Source organism: Pholis gunnellus, assembly GCF_910591455.1.
Source record: "Pholis gunnellus genome assembly, chromosome: 7".
NCBI classification, from domain to species: Eukaryota; Metazoa; Chordata; class Actinopteri; order Perciformes; family Pholidae; genus Pholis; species Pholis gunnellus.
In genome coordinates, this window is record NC_136533.1 from 16,952,397 (window position 1) to 16,974,840 (window position 22,444).

Below are 22,444 nucleotides of genomic sequence, written 5' to 3' on the forward strand. Positions count from 1 at the left end.
TTTCAATTCGAGGCTCTACCTTTGACCCAGGGCTGATCAATGCAGGTCAGCTATCTCAGCCTGCTGAGGAAGACGGGGTTAAAGCAGTAACGGCTAAGCCAATAGTCCTCTCAGATATAGATTTATGTCACTGACCTTTCATGCGTAGAGCACGGGGAATAGGGAGGCTGTTACTGGGAATCTGAAGGGAGAAAATGATGTTACTGTCCACCTCTCTGTTTCTTTTTATTTTGCTCCTCTTTCTTACATACATTGTCCAGCTGTATCTTCACCTCCCATTTGTTCCACTTCATCTGCTCCGCTTTGCTTCTCCTTTTATTTTTTGGTTCTCCCCAGCACACTGCACTGTTTCTTTGTTTCCCTGTTGAGTATTATAGCAACAATTATGTCCAGACATACCCTGAAGAATCGTATAAAGGAAGCCATACATACGCTTAAAGGGTTATTCAATTATTAACAGGCTATGTTAAGAGTAATAGTAGATATTGCTACCAAATTAGCTGTCCAGTGTTGGGTGGCATGCTGACATTTGATGTGAAAATATTCATGTGGGTGGCTGGACTGTAGTCTGTGTTTGCATATTCAGAGAATTGCTAAGGGTGTACTGAAGTCTCCAGGCTGCAATTTCCAACATCATTATGTATGAAGTGCACCCGTGGAAAATCGTGGAATAACAGTTGGAAGCTTGCCATTTATGAACGGACTTGATGTTTGCTTGTTCAAATGGGCGACAGTGGTCAAATATATTAAATAATTGACAACATTTGAAGAGATTGTGGGTACGTAGATCTTTCCAATTCCAATTATGCAAAAAATAATACTTTTTTACAATACATGTCAAAATCATATACTTAGAAAATTAGATATAAAGAACCAGACTCATCCCCAACATTTCCCCCAAATTCTTTCCATTTTATTTTAATGTTGATTGAGGGAGGATGTATTCCTCGCTTTATCCCAAAAATAAACCAATAAACGGAAGTTACCATATTTGGAATTCGGAGGAGTGACTTAGAGACGGCGTGTACGGCTCCCGTAGCGGCAGCGACTTGTCAATCACAGTCAGCCCGCCCTAAAGCATACTCTGCTCTATTGTCTATTTTACTCTAAAAGGGACCATCATTTTCTAAATGAACATCATGCTGTATTGAAGAAGACTTGAAACTAGCGATTGAGACCATAAACTCATGTTTACAATATTTACTGAGGTAATAAATCAAGAGAGAAGTAGAGTCGTCTTCTCATAGACTTCTATACAATCAGACTTCTTTTTGCCACCGGAGGAGTCGCCCCCTGCTGGTCAGTAGAGAGAATGCACGTTTTAAGACTCTTCCGCATTGGCTTCACTCGGTAGAACCGGAGGGGATTTTTAAATTGTGTGTGAAAAAAATAAGAAAGAGATGTTTGCTGCCCTTATGTTCTGAGTATATTATTTAATAGCACTGCAGTCGTGCTCATAATGCATGTCACTTCAACAGGGGATGAGGAGAGATTGCATTAGGGACGATATTGCCTTTAGAAATATTCAAAATAAATTAAAATGTGATTTTAGTATTATCCAGATCCACTGGGAAATTAGACTCATGTTTATGCTTGGAGTTCCTTTTGTTACAAATTATAATTGAGGTAACAGCGGTGCACTCTATATACTCTACCAGCAGCAGCAGCTTAGCACGATGGAGAGGGAAGAGTTTCAGCCTGTGTGAACCAGTGAAACTTCCTAGAAGTAGCGCAAATGTAAATGCTAATTATAAAAAAGTATCCAGCTGAAGCAGGAAAGATTCTACGCTCTATGATTTACCAGTCTAAATAAGGCCTTAGTGGACACAAACAGGGTGGAGGGTGGGAGGCAGGGGATAGGTGTGCAGAGGCAAGGATGGGATAGTCAATATTTACCCTGATTAATTGCTCTACGCTTCCCCCAGCAAGATACGTACACGTCCAGAGTCATCCCGGCCTTATCTCCTCCAGTTCTCCCTCACACACCCACTGTGTGACCACCGATGCACACAGCAGTGCTGTGCAACTGCTTATAATGTCCCAAAATCTCCACAAGATAGTACTTAAAAGCACAGAAGATGAATGAGTGAGTTGCCGTCGTGTCCATTCAAGTTGTCCAGGTGACCGTGGGAGCGTTGCAGTGCTCACAGAGAACAGCAGCGTGTCATTATCACTGTTAACAAGCACGTAGAGCATCTCTAATGAGCTGTGTAGCCACACTTACTGTCGTAATGAGGTGGGCATGTTACTCTAACGGTACTCTTATCGATAGAACGACAGGGCTATAGCATTGAGATGCGTTGAAGCTAACAAAAGAGCAACTCACAACCTTCACTCTTTTTGTCTGTCTCTCAAACACACACAACACAACACACACAGTCCTCTCTCTCTCTCTCTCTTCCACGCTCGCCCTCTCAAAGCAACTCTCCAATTAACCCGATGCCTCTCGAACCACCAGCTCCTTGCAGTCTTTTTGCACTTGTTCAGCGTGGGTTTGAATGGACATTTACGTCGCATTTTGTTCAGTTGATACGTCGACATCGAGTGGCCTCATGAAAGGCTGCTGGCTGCTGAGGAATCCATAGCGTACAAAGTGTAAGAAAAATAACATTTTGGCTACGTTATGAAGAACAAGTCCGATCAGAAGTACTGAAAGGTGCTGTGTAGTTCCCCTCCCTCTATTTCTCTCCAAAGAGTGCGTCTCTGTGTATAGGTCCCTTTGTCGGAAAGAGCCGAACAAACGAGGACGGGAGGGGACGAGCCGGTGGAGACTGTGTGAATATGGTGGCGTTTTCTCAGATAGATAACAAAAACATTTGGTTTGTGAGGCTCACTATGGTAAATTGCTGTCTGCAGCAACCATTGGGATTTGTTCTATTGACTGAAATATGACACCACACAGGTGACGCTAATATGCGGGCACAAACAGTCTTTCATTTTGTGAAGGCAGCAATCGCTAATATGTATAAGAATTGTCATTGCATGTATTCACCGACAGCTACATTTGGGGAGGCCTAAATGATAGTCGGAAACGCTTTCCGGTCCTCGTAAATTACAGGAGCCGTTGCTCTTTGTCCATCACTTCCCCTTCTGTATATTGCAAGAGACAAAAGAGGGTTTGCATCATCCCGACAGAGGGATCCGAAGGGTCGTGCTGTGTCTCGTGAGGAGGATCTATCGATGCTTTCCACAATCCTGCTGCGGTAAAAAGAGCAGCAAGAGAGTGATGATGTAAGAGCGCTTGGTTTCTATGTGTCAGTTACTCAGCTGCACTGAAATGTCAAAGCTTTCTATTTGTACCGTAGTACAATGGAGCCCTCAGTAAGGCGTACTGCCTCGTCGAGAATGAGTCTCTGTAATGATTAGATAGAGGAAACAAACACAAAGTGGATTCATTTATCTGACTTGTTTAGAAATAAATAAAGGATGCATCTTATATCGACGTAACCGCGTAGCACCTTTTTTTTTTTTAAACTGTTCTTCTCAGTCAGAGTCGTGTAAGTCAGAGAGACGCATATTGTGACCCAGTCAGTCACTTCACTGGTTAACCGTCACCCGTCCCTCTCTCTAGTGCAATGAAGTGGCCTCTACCAGCTGAACCCAGTTCCAGCACTGCAGCATGAAAGCGTTTCCCCCGGTCTGTCCGGAGCTCCTCATTACCGCCCTAAAGTTTTGTTTACGAGCTAAACCGTTCACCGCATAGTGTCAAACCTCCGCCAAAAGACCATGTTTCACATTCCAGCCCATTATACCACAGCTGCACTGCGTCAACTAAATGCCCGGAACGAGCTCGGGGCACATGCTGCTGAATGCTTTTATTTTTGGTCTGTGTGTGTGTGTGTGTGTGTGTCCAAGACATAGGCTTCATGTCTTCTTTGTTTGTATGCGATTGTTCTTTGGTGTTTCCTTATCTGCCTGATTATGATACTGCCTATAGCTCTAAGCTTGAGTCTTACGCACACATTGCCGTTCACACTGAATGACCCCCTCTGCTTTTGTATTCATGAGATCGCCCTCTGTTTATTTGCGAGCAGATTGATATAGCTTTATAAAGAGAGACACCGCCTTTATTGTGTCTCTATCTTTAGAGAATGGAGATAATAACGGTCTCCCATCTCGACTGTGTCGATGCATATCGCTGGGGTGCAATATCTCTCCACCTGTTTAATTTCTTCGTGGTCTGCGATCGTAATAATCACTTCTCTTTCTCTCTTTTTCCTGTGTCCTTCTATTTGTTCATCAACCAGAGAGCCAGCTTCTCCCAGGGAATAACTTCACCACAGAGTGCAACATCCCTGGAAACTTCATGTGTGGAGATGGGAAGTGCGTCCCAGGTGGGTGGCAGTGCGACGGATTTCCCGACTGCTTTGACAAGAGCGACGAGAAAGGCTGCCGTAAGTCCAGTTTAGACTTCATTATCAAATCCTTTTTACATTGTTTTTTACAGCCCTTATCTGTGCCTTTTTTAAAGCAAAAAAAGCCAGATAAGCTATTTAGAGCCACACCAAAATCTCAATACCTGAACTAATTCTCTGCCAATTTAAATTAACTTTCTTCCTCAATCCTTCCCTCTCCCTCACAGCGGGCACCCGTCCTGCTCCCTGTTAGACCCACGGCCACAGTTTATCACCAGCGCAAAACCTAATACCATCAAAGCAAAGGCCGATTACTTCTGTGCGCAGGAATAGTAGCGCATGCATAATTCTACTGTAAAGCGACAGTAATAGTTCCGTTTTGATCCTCACATTTAGTTCGCTTTGATCTCTCTGGTCTGCTGCTCCTCCTCTTCCCCCTCCCGTCTCAGCCAGAGCTCCACGCAAAGATGAGACTGCTGATGGAGATTGACTCCGAGGCCCCGCCACACTGTGTGGAAGCCCCCATCTCCTCAAATATTCATCTCTTAACTGTCTCACACTCGCTATCCCTATCTGCGCTTCGGCATGGCTTGTAATTTGCTTCCAATTAGAAAAGGATAATCATCTTCTAGCAGAGGTTTTTTATTTTTACCCTGCTTTTTTCCCTGCCCAAAAAAGAAATCACATGTGGTTTTGTCCTCCATTCTGTCACTTCATTGTCATCTTTTATCCTCCATCCGTCATTCCTCTTACTGTCTCTCTCGTTGGCAGCTCAGGGAACAGGCAGACTACTCTTGACAAAGTTGTGTCCCATTGCATGCCGGCACACATACAGACTCAGCCCGCATAGTTAAACATCGCAGTAATCAATCTTTTAGTTTGTAATGCCTTGGTCATGTAACGTTACATATACATAGGGACATTTAAAGAGGTGTCCTAGACTATATAAGTTAGTTCACCTTTACAGTTGACATCCCTGTAGCTTAGAATACACTGCACTACTTAGATGGATGGGTCTTGTGCCCAAGATTGTCATCATTCGATGGCCTTAAACTGTCAGCAACTGTCAGACATGGAAAAATGATATTCCGATGCATTGAGGCTAACAGCATCAGAATGAGATGCATTAAGTTCTCCTGTTTTATCTATTCACGCAATTTGTGTTTCACTTTGAACCCTCAGACAAAGCAAGACTTTTTGTGTCTGTTGCTGACACTACATGCTATACTGGTGAAGATAAAAGCGAGTTATCATAAAGCATCACACTCAGCCTGCCTCACCGGTTGTCAGAGGACTATTTGCGTGTGTTGTCGACATCTACATTATCTGCTCTGGCATAAGTAGGCCTTATTATCCTCAAATAGATGGCTACTTGTCAGTCGATATCTGCGGCGACTGCTTCACAAAACTCCCCAGACGAACCTCCAGCTCCATTAGGGGCTCTGCAGGGTCAGACAGACAGGCGGGAGGGAGGGGAAGACAAGGGAGCAAGCGAAGGAGAGGAAGTTGAGAGGAGGACTCATTATGGTGGATAGAGCAGGAGCTCTGTCTGGATGTCTATTATCTGAGGAGAACACAATGCCTGCAAGCTTTGAGACTGCAGTACTGGATTCTCTGCAGGAGCAATCCTAATTAGACACCCCCCTCTAAGAAAACAAACACACACACACACACACACACACTTCTGTCATTGAGCTCCATGAAAAGTCTTTTTTAAATGCATGTTCCTCACAAAATACGAAAAACTGTATCTAATAATGTCTGCCTACTGTCCTTTGCATTCCACCACAGAAATAACTCTATGATTGTGTGAGCCTATAGAGTTGTCTGGTACATATTTTGCTCCAGGACCGGTCTCTATATTTTTACCACTTTAGCACCAGAAGACGTTTGTAGTCAGAGAGTACATCCCCTGTAAGCACACACTGTCTATCCAGCAGATTGTGCTGATGTGGGTATCGCTGATCCGATGAATACTTATGCAGAGCCTGAGGTAAAGGTCATATGTGGTGACATATCCCTGGTGTCTCATTAATGAGGATTTTGGAAACTATGTAGCTAACGGGGAAACACAAAGGAGAACAAATCCATTTGGACTTGCAAATTATTTGGAGGAGCATGGAAAGATCAATTTTCTTTTGAATCTGTATGAAATTAGTAGATCACACTAACTTGCATATGCTGGGATTATATCGGTCCAACCCACACATGAACCGACGATGGCAGAGTTTCATTTTTCACCAGCAGAAATATAGTTTTTTCTGCCTTTTTTGTCGATATTATTTATTCCAGTGCTATCAGCGTGTGAGGAAGCTCAGAATACAATCATGAAAACCAGGTCCGCATTTGCTCGTCTCTGTCATTTATTTCTTTACTTGTAGATGTTTTTGTCACAGTCTGCTACGCCTCATAGGCCAGGAATTGTCTCTCTAATGGTCAGGGGAATGTTTATTCACTTAGAAAAGACTTTTCTCCCTTCCTCCCGAGCCCTGCTGCTCCTCTCTTGTTTGTTTGTTCCTCCGGTACCCTCTAGCACAAGGGTCAACTTGAGTCATGTAAATACCATTCGCTCGCTCTTAAATAACAGTCTGGGGCTGAGAGAAGATGCAGTATCTCCAGCCTGAGTTTATTGCATTAAAGATGCAGCTTATTGTATTACTGTCCTACTGCGCGAGACCAGGACCCCCCTACAGATCATTTTAATCAAGTCCAATTGTTTTTGTTGTAACCCCTGCTTTATGCCACATAACTGAATTTAAGATGAAACAGCATCAGTAGTTCTTACAGTATCTCCAATGCTGAACGTCCGCTTCACGCGGGTGTGCTTGTATGTCTATGTGTTGGCAGATCTGAGGGTTTTTCAAGCTACGATTCAGAGACATGCTGCTGACTAATTCCTCACACAAAGAGGTCAAAAGTAGCACCCTGCTCCCCGGTGTTCATAACGACAGCCTGGGAGAGTGCTAGACGAAATGGATCCTGACAGAGGAGAGAAGGAGGAGAGCTGACTGAGCTTACTGGGCCTCAGAGCCAGGATTAGCCTCTTTGCCCTTGCCTGGGCAGGGCATGAGCAGGCGAGCGAGGACAGATGTGTAGTGGGGCTGAAAGGGTGAGTGGACATGATGTATGAAGCAAGAAGAGGGGAATCAAAGAAATGCAGTCGGGAGAAAAGACGGAGAAAGACATTTCAAAGAAATGTTGTGTTCTTAACTGGTCCTGCAGGCGGAGGACGTGGCCTCTCTGTGTGGAGGGATTCATGTATGCAGAATGTTACACTCACTGACTTCTGTGCAAGTTCAACGTTCTCCATGCTTTTAGCGAGACGGTTCATCAGCAGGGCCAGTGACCCTAAAAGAGCAAAGATCAGAGCACGTCAACCACATGGAAAGAGCTGCTCGTCTCCTCATATTCTGCTCAAAATGTAAAAGAAAGTTTATAATTAAGGCTAATGTGCCCGTTTTTCCACTTGTGCATCACAAACAGGATGTTGCTTGTTGAGCCCTCCTCTTCTTTAGAGGAATGGTCTTCTAGCAGGTGTTTGGGAACACCAAACGGGGTCGCAAGCTAAATCTGATCACATGATGATGAATAGGCTGGGTGAGATTCAAAAACAGTTTTCTTCTACACAAATTAGTTTTAGTTTTTCTGACTTGTTTCAAATAATTCCCGTGTTTTTGTGAGATACTGGATCATTTTAGCCATTCAGGCTTCAAAGCAGGAGTGGATAACGTTGATAAGAAGAAATAGCACAATCTTCCTCCTCAAATGACTCGCTGAATTCATCAGCAATGAAATGAACTATTGCTCAATCCAATGCACTGCAGGGTTTTTACTGCATCAGCCTTATTGGTCTGGTCTAACCAGCAGCTAACGGCACCCAATGTTGGCACACTTCAGATGACTACTGCTGCGTAGCTGAAATTGCAGAGTCAGTTGGCTGACTTGATGACTCCTCTTTACTTGATCTACACATTTTTAGCATGTACTATAATTCTGTAGTTGTCTCTTGTGGCCACAGTGGTGCTGGTCAGCAACAGTTATGTAGTCCTTTTAAACAAGTCTATTTGTGAAGGGAAAATCACCAATCATAGACATATTGAACCTGTGACCTGTTTCACGAAGCAAACATTCTTTATTCAATAACTTTTGCTGCAACATGCAACATTTGTCACTTGTGTGAGTCCCATATACAGTCGTAGGGACTGTGGGAGACACAGGACGGAGAGCAAATTGGAGGCCCACACACACGGGGGGGGGGGGGGGGGGGGGCTGATGTTTTGTCAGTTAGTTTAGAAGTCGATTAATACTTCATAACAATAAGGGATATAACCATATGGAGCTTTCATTGCCCGATGCACTGTTTATTGATTCTGTTGAAAAATGAATTCATTTCAGTGGATTGCTGGAATATTATCATCTTATTGCTTTCTGCAGTCATTACACAGCCAAAGCCTGGAGCAACATCAATGGTGCTTTTTGTTTTTCTGTGTACTGACCTCCCCAAAATGCCCACGAGGTATCGAGCTCAAAAGAGCCGCTAAATGCTTATCAACAACAAAGTTTTCCTCGACACCAGGGGTGGAAATAGCTAAAAAGACTCCTGAGACAGATTGTTCATGATTTAGATATTGAGGCTAAAGCTCAAACCCACCACATGTAGGGAAGGGTTTGCTATGATTAGGAGTGTGTGTTTGTTTTCACAAGAACTATGACCAATGACTTGAACACAAAAAAGCCATATACTGCTGACAGATTATGTTTTTGTTCTTCCGTTCACGCTCTGCTTGGTTGTATTTTTCGGTTTCCTTTGCTCTGAGAGTGTGTTTGCATGTGTGTCTGTGTGGGTGTGTTCATTTGGGAGGAGACGGCTGAAGAAGAAGAGCGGGTGGGATCGGAAGACTTAAACTGGAGCGTGTCTGGGTTTGCATGCGTTGTTTGAGCCCAGCCCGGAAAACCCCCCAAAAAAAAGAAAAGAAAATGTTGAGAAAATGATTAGAATGTGGCGCACTAATAGCAGGGAAGGTTAGGAAAGCAGAGGGAGGTTTAATGGGACGGAGTCTGGTGCATCCCCATGTGCTGAATGCCTGACTGATCAATGAGCTGCTGTAATTAATACCAAGGAACAGGGATGAAATATTGATAAGCGTCTTACATACAGTCTCTTTGTCTCATTCTGTCTCTTGACGTCTATTTCCCTCTAGTTTGCTCTTCTAGATTGAATGCTATCCTTGTCAGATCGTTACTCACAAATTAGGCAAAATGATTGCTCCGGAATTTTCAAAGGACTGAAAACTGCGGCCGTGTCACTTTACAATACAGTGTCGGGCACTACTAGTTAAAACAAAGCGGCATGTTTCTTTCTACGATGAATATTGCAGCAGGGTCGTTATCTGGCAGATCTCACTCGCTGCTTCCTCACTGTGTGCCCTTGCCTTTCCCTCCGCCTCTTTTATGGGGAGTTGCTAAAATATTACTGGTATTTTGAACATGCACACAGGGGGTTATTGTATTGGACAACTAACGCGTAGGGCTTAGACAGTGAAACGTACCGAATGATTATTTTGATCCCCAAGCCCTCCAGACTGAAACTACCCTTGCCCTTCTTGCTTACACCCTGACTCCATTACCTATTGATTTCCTCCCCCGAAGAAACCTCAACAAGGTCAGAGAAACCTTTCAAGCCGTCAGCTGTCTCCACTCTTTCGCAGCCTCTGTTCTCCTCCACTCGCTCCACTCGTGCTGGTTTCTTCCGCGTTAGCTCCTTCCTCCCGTCTTTCTCCTCAATTTGTCAATCATGCATGCCCATCACGACCGAGCCTACCCGTGCCGAACAAGTTATTCTGTTCTCTGGGGAGTTGGGGAGAGGGAGAAAAGGGGAGAAGTGTGGAGAAGGGCATAGAGGTGCATATTTGGGGAAGAGCAAAGCAGCCTGTCTGCAACAGGAGTTATGCCGTCAGATTCAGGCTGACATGAATGCCGGAGCCACGGGGGAGATGAAGACTGTGAAGATGAGACAAACGGAAGCATTCCCTTTCAAATTTCATTATAGATTATCAAATGATGGTCTGGGTTTTGAATTTAGTTTTTACTTAAGATAGAAACATTTGAGTTCAAACCTGTGAAAATACAACAGAGCAGGCATGGATTGTTGTAGAAAGTACAGTGCAGTGTTGCAGAAGACATTTTAGGCAGATGTCAAAATAACCTCAGTGTAGTGTGTGGGTGCCTGTAATTGTGCAGGAGACCGTAAAACAGAGAGACAAAGAGAGGGGGGGGGTGGCATATTAATGTGTATGTTCTAGCGCCTTTGTTTGTGTGTCCTCCAACTGTGCGTTTCTGTGTGATCCAACCATGTTTTTCTGCTAGATACAGTGCAAACCTCAAGTAATCGAGCTTGACTGCTTACCATTCGTTTTCATTTGTGCTGCTCAGCCGAACACTGGAACTAAGTTTGGAAGTCACCCAACACTCTGCCTGCTTTTCGTAAACAACTAAAGGCTCAGAGAAGAGAAAGAACAGTTGGCAAGGGACTAATGCGGTTCAAACCTAAAAACAGAGTGTTGACAGAAGGGATCAAGCCACTGGATCGTCATAGGTTGCAGAGTAAGGCAGAGGTGCTAAAATCAATCAGCATTACCTGAATTGGAAGTCCCAGACCTGGAGTAGAACAGGAAACCTTCACAGGATCATCAAAGGAAGGTTGTTTTTTTTTTCCACCCTCAACCTGCTCCTTCTAATTAATTTTTCCTCCTCTTCCTCTTGAAAACTGCTCGGCTCAGGCTATAAAGGGCCACACATTCCCAGAATACAGCTAAGCATATTATCGCTATGCTTCCGACCAGGGCTGTCTCTCCCACCCACCCCTTTCCCTTCATACGCTTGCCCTTCGCGTGACTTTTGAGCTAATTTGGAACACAAACACTGGGTCAGAGGAATCCTACCAGCAGTAGAAGTGGTAATGAGGATTCGGGCGAGGGGGGGGGGGTGAATGAGGAATCTCAGAGCAATAACAGAGCCGTCCTTCTAGCCAAGCCTGCCAAGCAAATAAAAAAAGAGCAGTCAGGATTGTTGTGCATGCAGAGAAGAGAAATAAGGACACGTTTATATTTTCCTCTGTTTCAGGAATAAATAGAAATAGAGTGTTGTTGTTATTAGTATTGTGATACTGCCCGTGTTTGTTGCCAGACGAATTTCAATTTGCGCCTCCACAGCTGCATGTTATTGTATCTTCTCTTTTATGTGTTTCTGCAGCTCAAAGCCATGACTGTTTTTCTCCATTCTAATGAATGGGATAGACCATGCAATATGAGCTTTGGGTGGTTCGGGGCTCTGCTGTCCAGGTAAACAAAGGCTTCCCAGACTACAGACACAGAGATCGGGCTCTATCCCAGCTTCGTCCTGCGTTCAGCGGATTACATTTCATCCTGGAGACGGGCGCTCCAACCAAACCCTCGTGGATGTTATGCCCCCCCCCCCCCCCCCCCCCCTTGCTACACATAATCGCCGCAGCTTGAAAGAGCTCATAAATCAGCCTACCACAATACATTGTAGAGGGAAAAAAATGTGCGCCCCTGGCATTTGAGACGGCACAATGCCAACCTATGAGCAGGCCAATTCCACCCTTTGTATTCGGCAGAGAGGAAAAAACTGTTTGGTGGCTTGCTTGAGATGTCTAGCATGCCCACTCACTCTCCCCTTCCCTGTGTGTTTGAGTGTGCGGGCTGCTCCATCCTTTTGTTGTTCTGTGATGTTTAAGATGTATATAATGCTGTTACGTCACTGGCATTAACTTCTATTCTTATTTAACTAGTATCATATTAATATCTCTGCTGTAATTGGTAGCTTTTGCTTTCTCTGTCTCCAATAGGGATGCACCGATCCCACTTTTTTTAGTCCCGATACGATAGACTACCTGAGTTTTGGGTATCGGCTGATACCAAGTACTGATCCTATACCAGTGTTAGATTAATAACCTCACTGCGTGGAAGCGACAGGGATCATTCTTGTATGTGCAAGGCAACATCAGGCTTGACCTAAACAATTATTTTCTAACCTTTTCAAACTAAGTGTAACAAATAAATACGTAAATATAAATAAGCTGTATTGTTCTTTGTTGTCAAAATAATACATCGAATACCAGCAACTTTTAAAAAATCTTGTCACTGATATCTAATATCTGTATATCAGTATTGGTGCATCCTTAGTCTCCAATAAGTACAATTACAACAGGAGTAGCTCTCACAAAGTCTAAGCTTTTGCATTATAATACACTGGAAGGGAATAATCCATGAGCCAGAGTAGAGGAGCCGAGGTCTGAGAGATGATACTGTAGGTCACACAGATGTGGGTCATTATTATAGACTGTAAACATCGATGGCCGGAGTGCAATGTCTTTTGAATATCTTGTTTTAGTTGCCATTGGGCTTTCTACCGTCACAGTGATTGAGCTAAAGCGAGGTCTTTTATTTTCTGATGTCTTTTTTTCTTTCTGAATCTACCTGCAATCTTGTTTTTCTCCTTCTGCCAGAGAAGATCAATGTGTTTGAATTAAAACTAGGGGCTAGCGCTAAACGCAGGATGCCAGGAATTGATGTTCTGCGGGCTCGTCACTCAGTCTCAGTCAGGCCGGTCCTGGGCGATAACACCGTTGGCCTGCTTAGGCTGATCAATGGCATAATCCATTCAAACACTCTCCCACACAATTTGCTCTCTTTGTCTTTGTCATTAACTTGTTTTCTTCTCTTATCAGTACTTTAGTGCTCAGGATCTCACCCTTTACTCGTCATACTTCAGAGAACATGAAGATAAGCATTACGCAACAAAAAAAGAGCTGCGTAATGAATTGATCTCCATAACAAAGCAGCTGTTTGACTGTTTGAACTTTGTACAATGGGTTATGGTTTAATGGTTTGCTGTTTTCATTTTATAACTTGCAGTTGTGTGTCTGTTATTTAATTGTCATAAAAACTTAATAAACCGTAGCCTCACTTCCTTTGTACATCACGGTCAAGGTTAATTGTCATCTTAAAACATAATTTAGTGCTTTAAGAGTTACTGGATCTTCACATTGACTAATCCATTGTTTTTCTTTCCACCACTTCCCCCAACCCTCCGTCTGTCCTTAGCTAAGGTCAAGTCAAAGTGTGCCCCTACATTCTTCGCCTGCGCTAATGGCGTCCATTGCATCATCGGACGCTTCCGCTGTAACGGCTTCAGTGACTGTCCCGACGGAAGTGACGAGGAGAACTGCAGTGAGTCTCGCACGACAACTAATTCTAATAATAGCAATCTGTCTAATCATGCCATGAGTCATGATCTGCTCCAAAATCTGAGCACGGACACGGTTCATTCTGTTTCACTATGAACAAAAACTATTTGAAGACCTTGCTTACAGAACTAAGATCCCAGCCTCCGTCTATTTTAAGATATTTTAGTTTTTCCATGGGGACATGGTGGTGGGGACAGGTGTGATCAGAGATTGTCACTAGAATTACATTTTTAAAACCTTGTTACTTTTGTCCGGCTTTTAGGTTTTGTAATGCCAGATCAGTATCACTCATACTTTTTAAAGTGTTCAGCAGGTTTTCTTTATGTCCCTCCCATCAGAAGAATGTCATTTTATAACGAATGCCTTGATGCTGTCCCCTCCACTCACTATCAAATCCTGCATTTAGAACAGATAATAATGGTAGTAACGTGGTATGAGTGGGGAAATGTAGCAAATTCTATTACGTTTACAATAAAGTTTGAGTCATCTTTATGTGTTTGCGTCACTTGTGACTTCCGAGTCTGCACCCTTGGGTCTAGCTTTGCCTTTAAGACAGCTTATTACACATATTGAATTGAAATAATACACAAGGGTGCACACCAGGGTCCAGGTATAGTGTGTGTTATCAGGCATATTGTTTTGTCCTCACCTGACCCCAATCCTGCCGTCCCGGTGGGGAGCGTGCATCAAGCCGATCACTCACCATTGTCAGAGGCAGTGTTCCTCGCCTGCAGGGCACCACGCTCACAAATCTAATCTAGCCATTTAAATGGAGCTTTGCTCCACGCTCCCAGCACATACTGCGTCACCACTGTGTAATTGTCTGGATCTTCTCACAAGATAAATCTGCCTCATTTCGCAGAAGCTAAAGACCAGAACATAAAAGGAAGTGATAGTGCTGGGCAGGATTGTGTTGTTTTTTTTCCAGTTCGATTTTTATCAGACTCCCCAGATCAAATGATCTACTACTGTAACTCACACTGTTTTTAACGTTTTACTTCTGCTCCAAAAATCCCCATGAGAAAGTAAAACCCATGTTTTTCTCTTAAATGTAATCAAATCAAAGTGTTGTAGATGGGATGGGGAGTACACAGCACAACTTCTCACAAATTGCTCCGCCACAGAATAATAATTTAATTGGCTTTTGAATATTTAGTGTATGCTGTGAAGTTTGTTTCTCAAAGTCACTCACACAGTTCTCAGGTAACTTTGAAACCTCTCACTGTGACCCTGTTTGAACTACCACTTGACCCTTGACCTCTGCCCTGTCTCAACCACAGCAGGCAACCCATTGGTGTGCTCGGAGGCTCGCTTCAAGTGTCGAAATGGCCACTGTGTAGACCGCAGCTTCTTGTGTAACGGCCAGGACAACTGTCAGGACAACAGCGACGAAGAGCTCTGCCTAACCACAGCAGGTAAGTCATTAACTCAAATGTATGAAATGGTGATGTGTGCTGAAAAGAAAGAGGGAATGGAAGATCTATTCAGGCACTGAGAATCCGACACGGCCAGACTGAGGAGGAGGAGGATTTGGATTGTGAATTGTAGCAGAGCAGAGATGTTCCTGACCTCTCTTTTAAGCCTTTAACTCACACATTTCAAACTGTCTTTGTTGATGGTTTGATTGGTCAACTGGCACATTTCACCAAAATTCAAAACATAGAAGCCAGCAAGAGGCGATAGAATACTAAGAAACTTGAATAACTGCTATGAGCACATTGGACAAGCAGCAAATTATGAAAGGACACAGCTAATTCAAACATAAAGCCACGAATAGTTCAGCAGGATCAATGTATAGAATGCCAAAAGGCAATGTAGATTATGTATGTAATGAGTAGCAAATTATAAAGATACAAGAATATGAAACCGTTATACCTCACCGACATGAATGATATGTAAAAATATATGCTATGACACTATGTTTCACTGCACAGAGAGCTAGTGTCAATCAGTGCAAAGGCATCTGGTTTATCAATACACACTAGTCAATTGAATATAGATTCATATTCTGTGCACAGAATGTGAAGATTTAGACTTCAATTAGAGTTTGTTTACTTCATAGTTCCAGATGGAGGGACCATATGTACTACAAAAACTGGCAGTATGTGTATCGATGTCTATGTTTATTATCTCTTAGATAAACTACACTTTTTGTGGGAGAACTGGGTTGTAACCACTGGCACGTTCAGAGTGTGTTGAATTTACATATAATCAGGCAATAGATATAGTATTTATAGCTTTTCTATTAAACTGGAGAAAACAATGGTAGAGGAGTTGGAAGATTCTGTCACTCAATATGTCACCTCATCGGATATTTGTGAAAACATCCCTTAGGGAATGGTTTATGCAGTCTATTCATAAAGATAGAGCAAAGCCACTGACGGATTTGACTTTCTGCAGAAGATGTGTGCTGCTGTGAACCTTCCTCTCGATGCCTGTTTCACACACTAAAACACACCATTGCATCATTAGTGTAACGTTGTGAAATCTAATGGTATAGATGACATTGTGCTGACTTTGCATTGTAACACAAAAAAACAGTGTTGTCATCCCTGACAGCGGGTCTGATGTCCTCTGGTATAGAGTGTCTCATTCACTGGCAGCAGCTACTTGCATTACATCTGGCCTGTCGTTGTTATTTCACTGGCAGCTTCACTTCATGCTGCCACTATGGCACCCCAGTCAGCTTCTGTCAACACTTCAGCTGTATTTCCACTGGCAAGGCGACATGATTTCTGCCAGCAGCCCTGATGTGCATAGAACCCCCGAACAACCAAATGTGGACCACGCTGTCAGTGTTTTTGCTTCCCTATCCTTCTGTGTAGCTGTTGCTGTCACACTGACTTACTCTTTCAGAAATAACTAAACAGGCTAAGTGCGGGGTACAAAAAACACTGTCGGTATCTATAGCCCACAAGGCAGTAATGTTATTACCAATGCTGAGATAGGCGAAGTCAGCGGAAAGTTGATCGAAACTCAAGAGGCAAAACGGGGAAGGAGCTCTGCGGCAGTCCCACATTAGACTTCAGAATATGAACACAGTAAATCCTGGTGAAACTTTTCAACACAATTTATTCCTCTAAAATGAAATCAAACTGTTTATTGCTTCCCTCGGCTGTGAAAAATAGCTCTGATCTGACACTATTGACAAACTGCAGATCGGATAATGGTTCCAGCAGATAATTATTCTGCCCGCTAATGTGTTATTACCCCACAAATCTAAATTTGATAAGCTAACGGTTATGAATCTTCTGTTTTTGTTACCTGATTAGTGAAGCCGAGTACGTTTTTCTGAATTTATTTTTTATTACTGAACAAAAGAAAGAGTCCATCCATCATCACGCGGTCATCCTTCTCAGGCGCCATTCAAGGCAGAGCCACAGAATGCTGAATAGAGCTGTATAGTAATGCAGAAATATTGATTGATATCTGTGTCCACTGAACTCCATTTCCCCGTTGACAAGTGAACAATTGCACCTCCAGCTGGCAGAATGTATGTGTGTTTTTATGGCGTCTGAGGCATTAGGTCTCACAACGGACTCTTGTGTTGGATGCTGTACGAACAGCTCGCTGTTTGCAGAAAACCTAATATGGGATTATTTTGAGAAATGTTTGCTTATGTTATACACAATAAAAAATTTGGGTAAAACAAAACATTCAGTAATAATTATCTGGCAGATAACATTTTCAATCAGTTACTCTCGGATAAATAATATCATACGATGTTCATACACCTCAGTGGGGGCTCAGTGAAGATCTAAGGAGTGCTTTATGATATATCATTTTGCCAATCCTGAGAACAATTATTTTACTCCATTTCTGACAGAAAGAAAGTGTTCTGCCCAACAGCAACTTATTAAAATAGTCAACTGAGAGGTTTCAAAGACTGACTCCATTTCTAAAATGTTTTCAGTTGTCTAATGTATGAGTACCAAGTTATATGTATGTTTTTCTATCCAGCAAAGTAGTGTGCATGTTTTCACAGGCTTTCACAGAAATGTACCGGGGCCAGAGTGTGTTTGGTGCTGTTGTCATATTCCCAGAGACTCCTTGTCAGCACAGATTTTAGAGTATTGATTTGTATGGAAGGAGCGCAAATGTTGCAACAAAAGTGTTGAGAAGTTGTGAGCTCCGTGTTGTCGTGACCTTCAGAACACATCAGGGAAGAGCAGCTTCATTTTTTTTCCTTTGTGTTTTGTTCCTTTATTTTTTTATCATCAGCCTCTACACTTTGGAGGGAGTGAAGGCATCGCTGTGGTTTGACTCTCTGCAGTTCTTTCCTGTATGAACTCTCACAGACGAACACACACATTCACCTTTCCTTCTACTCTGACTTTGCCCCTCTTTATAATAAGCAAGCAGAGACCTGCAGGTGACAGATAAGGCATACAATATCCGTTCCAAGCCACCTGAGCAGAGCATCTCCTTCTTCACTTTCTCCCCTGCCCTGTACCTCCTCCTCTGTTTAACTCCTCTTCCTCCTGCTTACCCATAATTACTTGCTTCAGTGTCTCCACATTTGGCTCCTTGATTTGAATAGTCTAGTGAGAGATCAGCGCGCAGCCTGCCAGTGGACAGATCATCACGGCATACATAACATAGCATTTGGTTAGCCTGCCTTCGAGGTGTCGGATAATTAGATCTACAGAAGCAGCACCGTCCTCTTAGCTTTTTTATGCCTCCAGTGCTTTTATTTCCCATCAGAGTGATTTCTAACAATTTGGCACAGTTAGACACAAACAGCAAAGAGCCACTTTTATCGTTTTATTTGATGGGTGATTGATTTTTGAAATAGCAGAGAGATGGCAAAGTGGCAAACAGTGCAATGTAACAATACACAATCTTCTATAAATGCATTGGTGCAATCATCGCACACAGTGAGATAGAAGAGTTGGGATGCGGAGCCTGTAACCGATAAAAGAGATAAAGGAAAGGAAACACACAACATAAACATAATATAGTGAAGCAGACAAGGAGTCACAAGGAGCAATAAATAGCAATGGGCAGGAATATGGAGGCAAGCAAAGAGAGTCAGGTGATTTGGTAGAGAAAGGCGGGATTTGAATAGAAGTGAGCGAGGGGAAGCGATTAGCCGAGAAGGATGAGAGCATCCGTCTCAAGACGAGCCCCGAGGCCGAGCAATGTAATTCTGGAGACAGAAATGACATGAAAGCAAGTTTTGCAAAGCTGTGCTTCTCGTTGCTCTCCCTGGTCTGCCGGGCTGCTCAAAGCAGGGGATAGAGAGTGCAGTGATGGAGCGCATGTTTGCCCCTGCAACGAATTGTTGTTGAAACACCGCCGCGAGGCTCACAGGATTTAGCCAGATGCTGGGGGAGCCCTCGCTGAGAACAAGAGAACCACTCTGCATATCCAAAGAAGCATGTGCATGAGCGCACGCACACACACACACAGAGGCACAGTGCGATCTGACAGTGATTGTTCTGCATATTTAATTCCCAAAAAATAACTGCAACCTCCAAAAGAAACTTCCCGAAGGTCGCACGACCGTCAAGTTTAAAGACTCGCTATAAATGTGACGAGCACAGAAGTTGAAGCTTTTTTTAAAAGTGTCTGAGCATCCCCTTAGAGTCATTTAAGAAAATGAATTGACTTAAAATGCACACATCAGCGTCTCTCATTACGCATTAATTAACACAAGTAGACAAAAGAGAATCAGATGGTGTGGTGACTGTGGGAGAGTGTGAGAGCGATTAATCCTCAAATCTCCTCTATCTCAAAGAAGCTTCATCTGGGCCTTTTTCTTAGCTGGACGTTGTTTTGAGAGAGGTAAAGGAACAGAGTGAGAGGAAGTGTAGGTGGTGTGAAGGTAGGAAGCGAGGGCTGGACGATGGTTTGAGGGCATCGAAAGCTCCCCAATGACTTTGTGTGTTGTGGAAGATACGGTATATGCTTTGTGTAGTCACAAGCATCATATGTGTTTGTTTTGGTCGTGTGTGTGCATATGTTTCAATGTGCATCTGTTCTTTCAGTGGACAACACACATTTCATGCTCCTGTGCATAATAACTGTGTGTGTGACAATAAGGCTCTCCAATCCTGCTTTCAGTTTCACAATGCGCTGTAGCTTCTCAACGTCACATGAGGAAGACTCTAGATATATATCTAGATTAGATATCAGTGCAATAATTGGAGAAATAAAGCGCAAAAAAATCTTCTTTGAACAAAAGGGGGCAACATCAGTTCTGCAGACCACAATGGTTTAGCAATTTTTACATTCTGGACACATCTTGGAATGCATTTACATTGTTTGCCGGATACACCCATTTACATATGATTTAAATTACAATGCATTATAAACAAAATTATGTATAGTCTCGTCTGCTGAATGGTTTCTTACATCACTCTTAAAACGACAGAAGCACACCCAAGGGTAGGCATTTGCATACGCACCGCTTCAATGTGCACTGGATAGCGTGCAGATTTTGGGAGTATAACTGCCACCACACATTTCTTTTTTTTGGCATTGACCCCATCAGAGTAATCATTGACCTCGAGGTCCTCAGAGAACTGTCAGTCAGAGAGAGATGTTGGGCAGCAAGCTGACAATTAACATGAGTCTGCTACATGAGTAAACTGTCAAAACATTGGCCGACAACATCACCCTTGACCCTGATTGGTTTGATGAAAATTACACCACGCAGTGAACAACGTCCAAGATCTGCAAAATGAAGTGTCAGCAAAAATGTTTGGGTAACATGACTGTGTGTAATCAAACTTGCCAGGTTATTCTGTACATTTCGATAAGCCTGTCAGCGAGAATTTCTTGTTTCACAGCGATTGTCAAGGGAATTTGGCTTATTGTAACAATGTCTGTCCAACTAAATCATTAATATAACCAAAGGCTTAATTTCGTCCACCATCGCCACATAGCCGCAAACGCTCTCCATTCACCGACAGTACAACAAATAGTTTTAACCTTCTGGTTTATGAATGGAGCGCTGCTCTCCGAGAAGTCAAATCCTTCATTTTAAACTCCAGGGATGCTCCCCTCCCACAGAGAGTAATCTGCAGCTTTCTATTTGTTACATCCTCCTAAGGCTGTGTAAGAACTACTCGATAGATCCACTAGCACTATCTGCAGTTTTGCATAAGCACTATGTATTCAACAACCTCACTTCGCAGCCCTGCCATTTACAGGGCCAATAAACACGAGTAATTCAGACGGAGGTGTATATACAGTGACCGTCTGCTCACAACCAGCCGTAACTCCTGCCTCTCCATTAGCGTCGCCAGTAAACTAGACATTAATATGTAGTGTCAGTCAGATATAGAAGGAATAAAGAATGTCCTAGTGATTAAAAGTCCCTCAGTATGTATTCACTTTTGATATCCTTTTAGCTTGCTAACAGCTTTTCACACAGCCAAGTCCTTCCTGTCAGACTTCGTGCCCAAATAATTCAGGTGCTATAGATTAAAATGACAAGTTAATCCATTTTCAATTTTTGTGGTGGAGACGTGTGTGACGCTGAGATGGTGGTCCGTTCATGCCCTTCGTCAGAAGCACTCAGAATGCTGGCGGAGAGAGAAAGGTGTGGGAGGGAGCATGAAATGGCGTAGGTGAATATAATGGCAGTAGACTGAGGTGTGGGAGTGGAATGTAATAGTGCCAGTTTATCAGAGCCAATGCACACTTGTCAGGCACAAATAGGGAAGGTTGCACATGTCGCCGGCCATCGATTTGAACTCTGGGACAGTTTCAGGTTTTTGCTTTTGTTAGCCTCAAGCGTGTTCACAAAGCAGCGTTGAGGGGGCTCTCGGCTTCTTGGTCCACAGGAGGGAAAGGCCAAGCAGTTGGCAAGATGTTGTTAACTGCGGCTTACGACGTGGAACTGAGGGGGTGCTGATTCCTATTTCTGTAATTTAAATTGGAGATTTAATTGTTTTCCAGTATAAACGGAGTGCATTTTAAATTTGGAGGTCTGGCAGTAGCATTTAGCATCTATACGGCTGTTATCGATAGGTTCAAATGTATTACGTTCTTATCTGGTGTGTGTGTGTTTTTTCTTCTTTATCTGAGAATATATCCTCACTTATTACATATTTCATTCCTAGCCATCTCCCTCCCTCTCTCCCTCCCTCCCTCTCTCCCTCCCTCCCTCTCTCCCTCCCTCCCACTCACCAAGGCTAAGTGTCAGTTCTTTCAGAGCTGCTGTTGTTTAAGGGCCTGGTTAGCTATGGCCACACAGGGGGGGGGGTCACTCCAAGGACCAGAGTCTGCGTGAATCATCCCCGTCCTTGAATCAGCACCAGACAGCCATTGCCGCTCCGCTCCTGTAGATTAAAAACCTTTCCCTCCGAAACCAACCGTCATTCAGTCACCATGGTGATGGTGGTCAAGTGACGACCTGCACCCACAGACTTTTGGAGGAATTTCACTCCGAACACTAGCTCTACTGTTGCTTTTGGGTAGAATTGTACTTTTGTGTTCATGTATTGTGCTTGCGTGGGTGTACTGTACAAGTGATTGTTTTCCGTCACTTCTTGTTGCCATTCTTACTACACTTCCACTTTAAAAGCTTTCTGGATGGATGAGTCCAAGCAAAGTACAGGTTCTCCATCATTAAATAATAATATAGCACAAGTGTTAATCTCTTGATTGTGCTGGCTTTGTCCATGATGGCTATGCACCAGCCAAAAACGTTGAGTCGTGATAAATCATCTGATTTTGAACCGTTTGATTACTTAAGTAGCACTGTGAAATGTAAAACACCCAAAATGACATGAATGAGCTCATCAGCTCACTGATTTGTGCTTCTACGAGCATCACATCAGCATCAACGTTTTTTTATGCCTGGCCTCAT

At 43.3% G+C, this 22,444-nt stretch overlaps 1 protein-coding gene across 1 annotated transcript in view; it reads left to right on the forward strand.

Moving 5' to 3' along the window:
• The window catches only part of ldlrad3 (low density lipoprotein receptor class A domain containing 3), a 64,396-nt gene that overhangs the window by 18,554 nt on the left and 23,398 nt on the right, over positions 1-22,444 (forward strand). Inside the window, exons 2-4 of the mRNA XM_079162293.1 lie at positions 4,248-4,394; positions 13,481-13,606; positions 14,904-15,038. Of these exons, the coding sequence (XP_079018419.1) occupies positions 4,248-4,394; positions 13,481-13,606; positions 14,904-15,038 (408 nt within the window). The remainder of the gene's footprint in view (positions 1-4,247; positions 4,395-13,480; positions 13,607-14,903; positions 15,039-22,444) is intronic.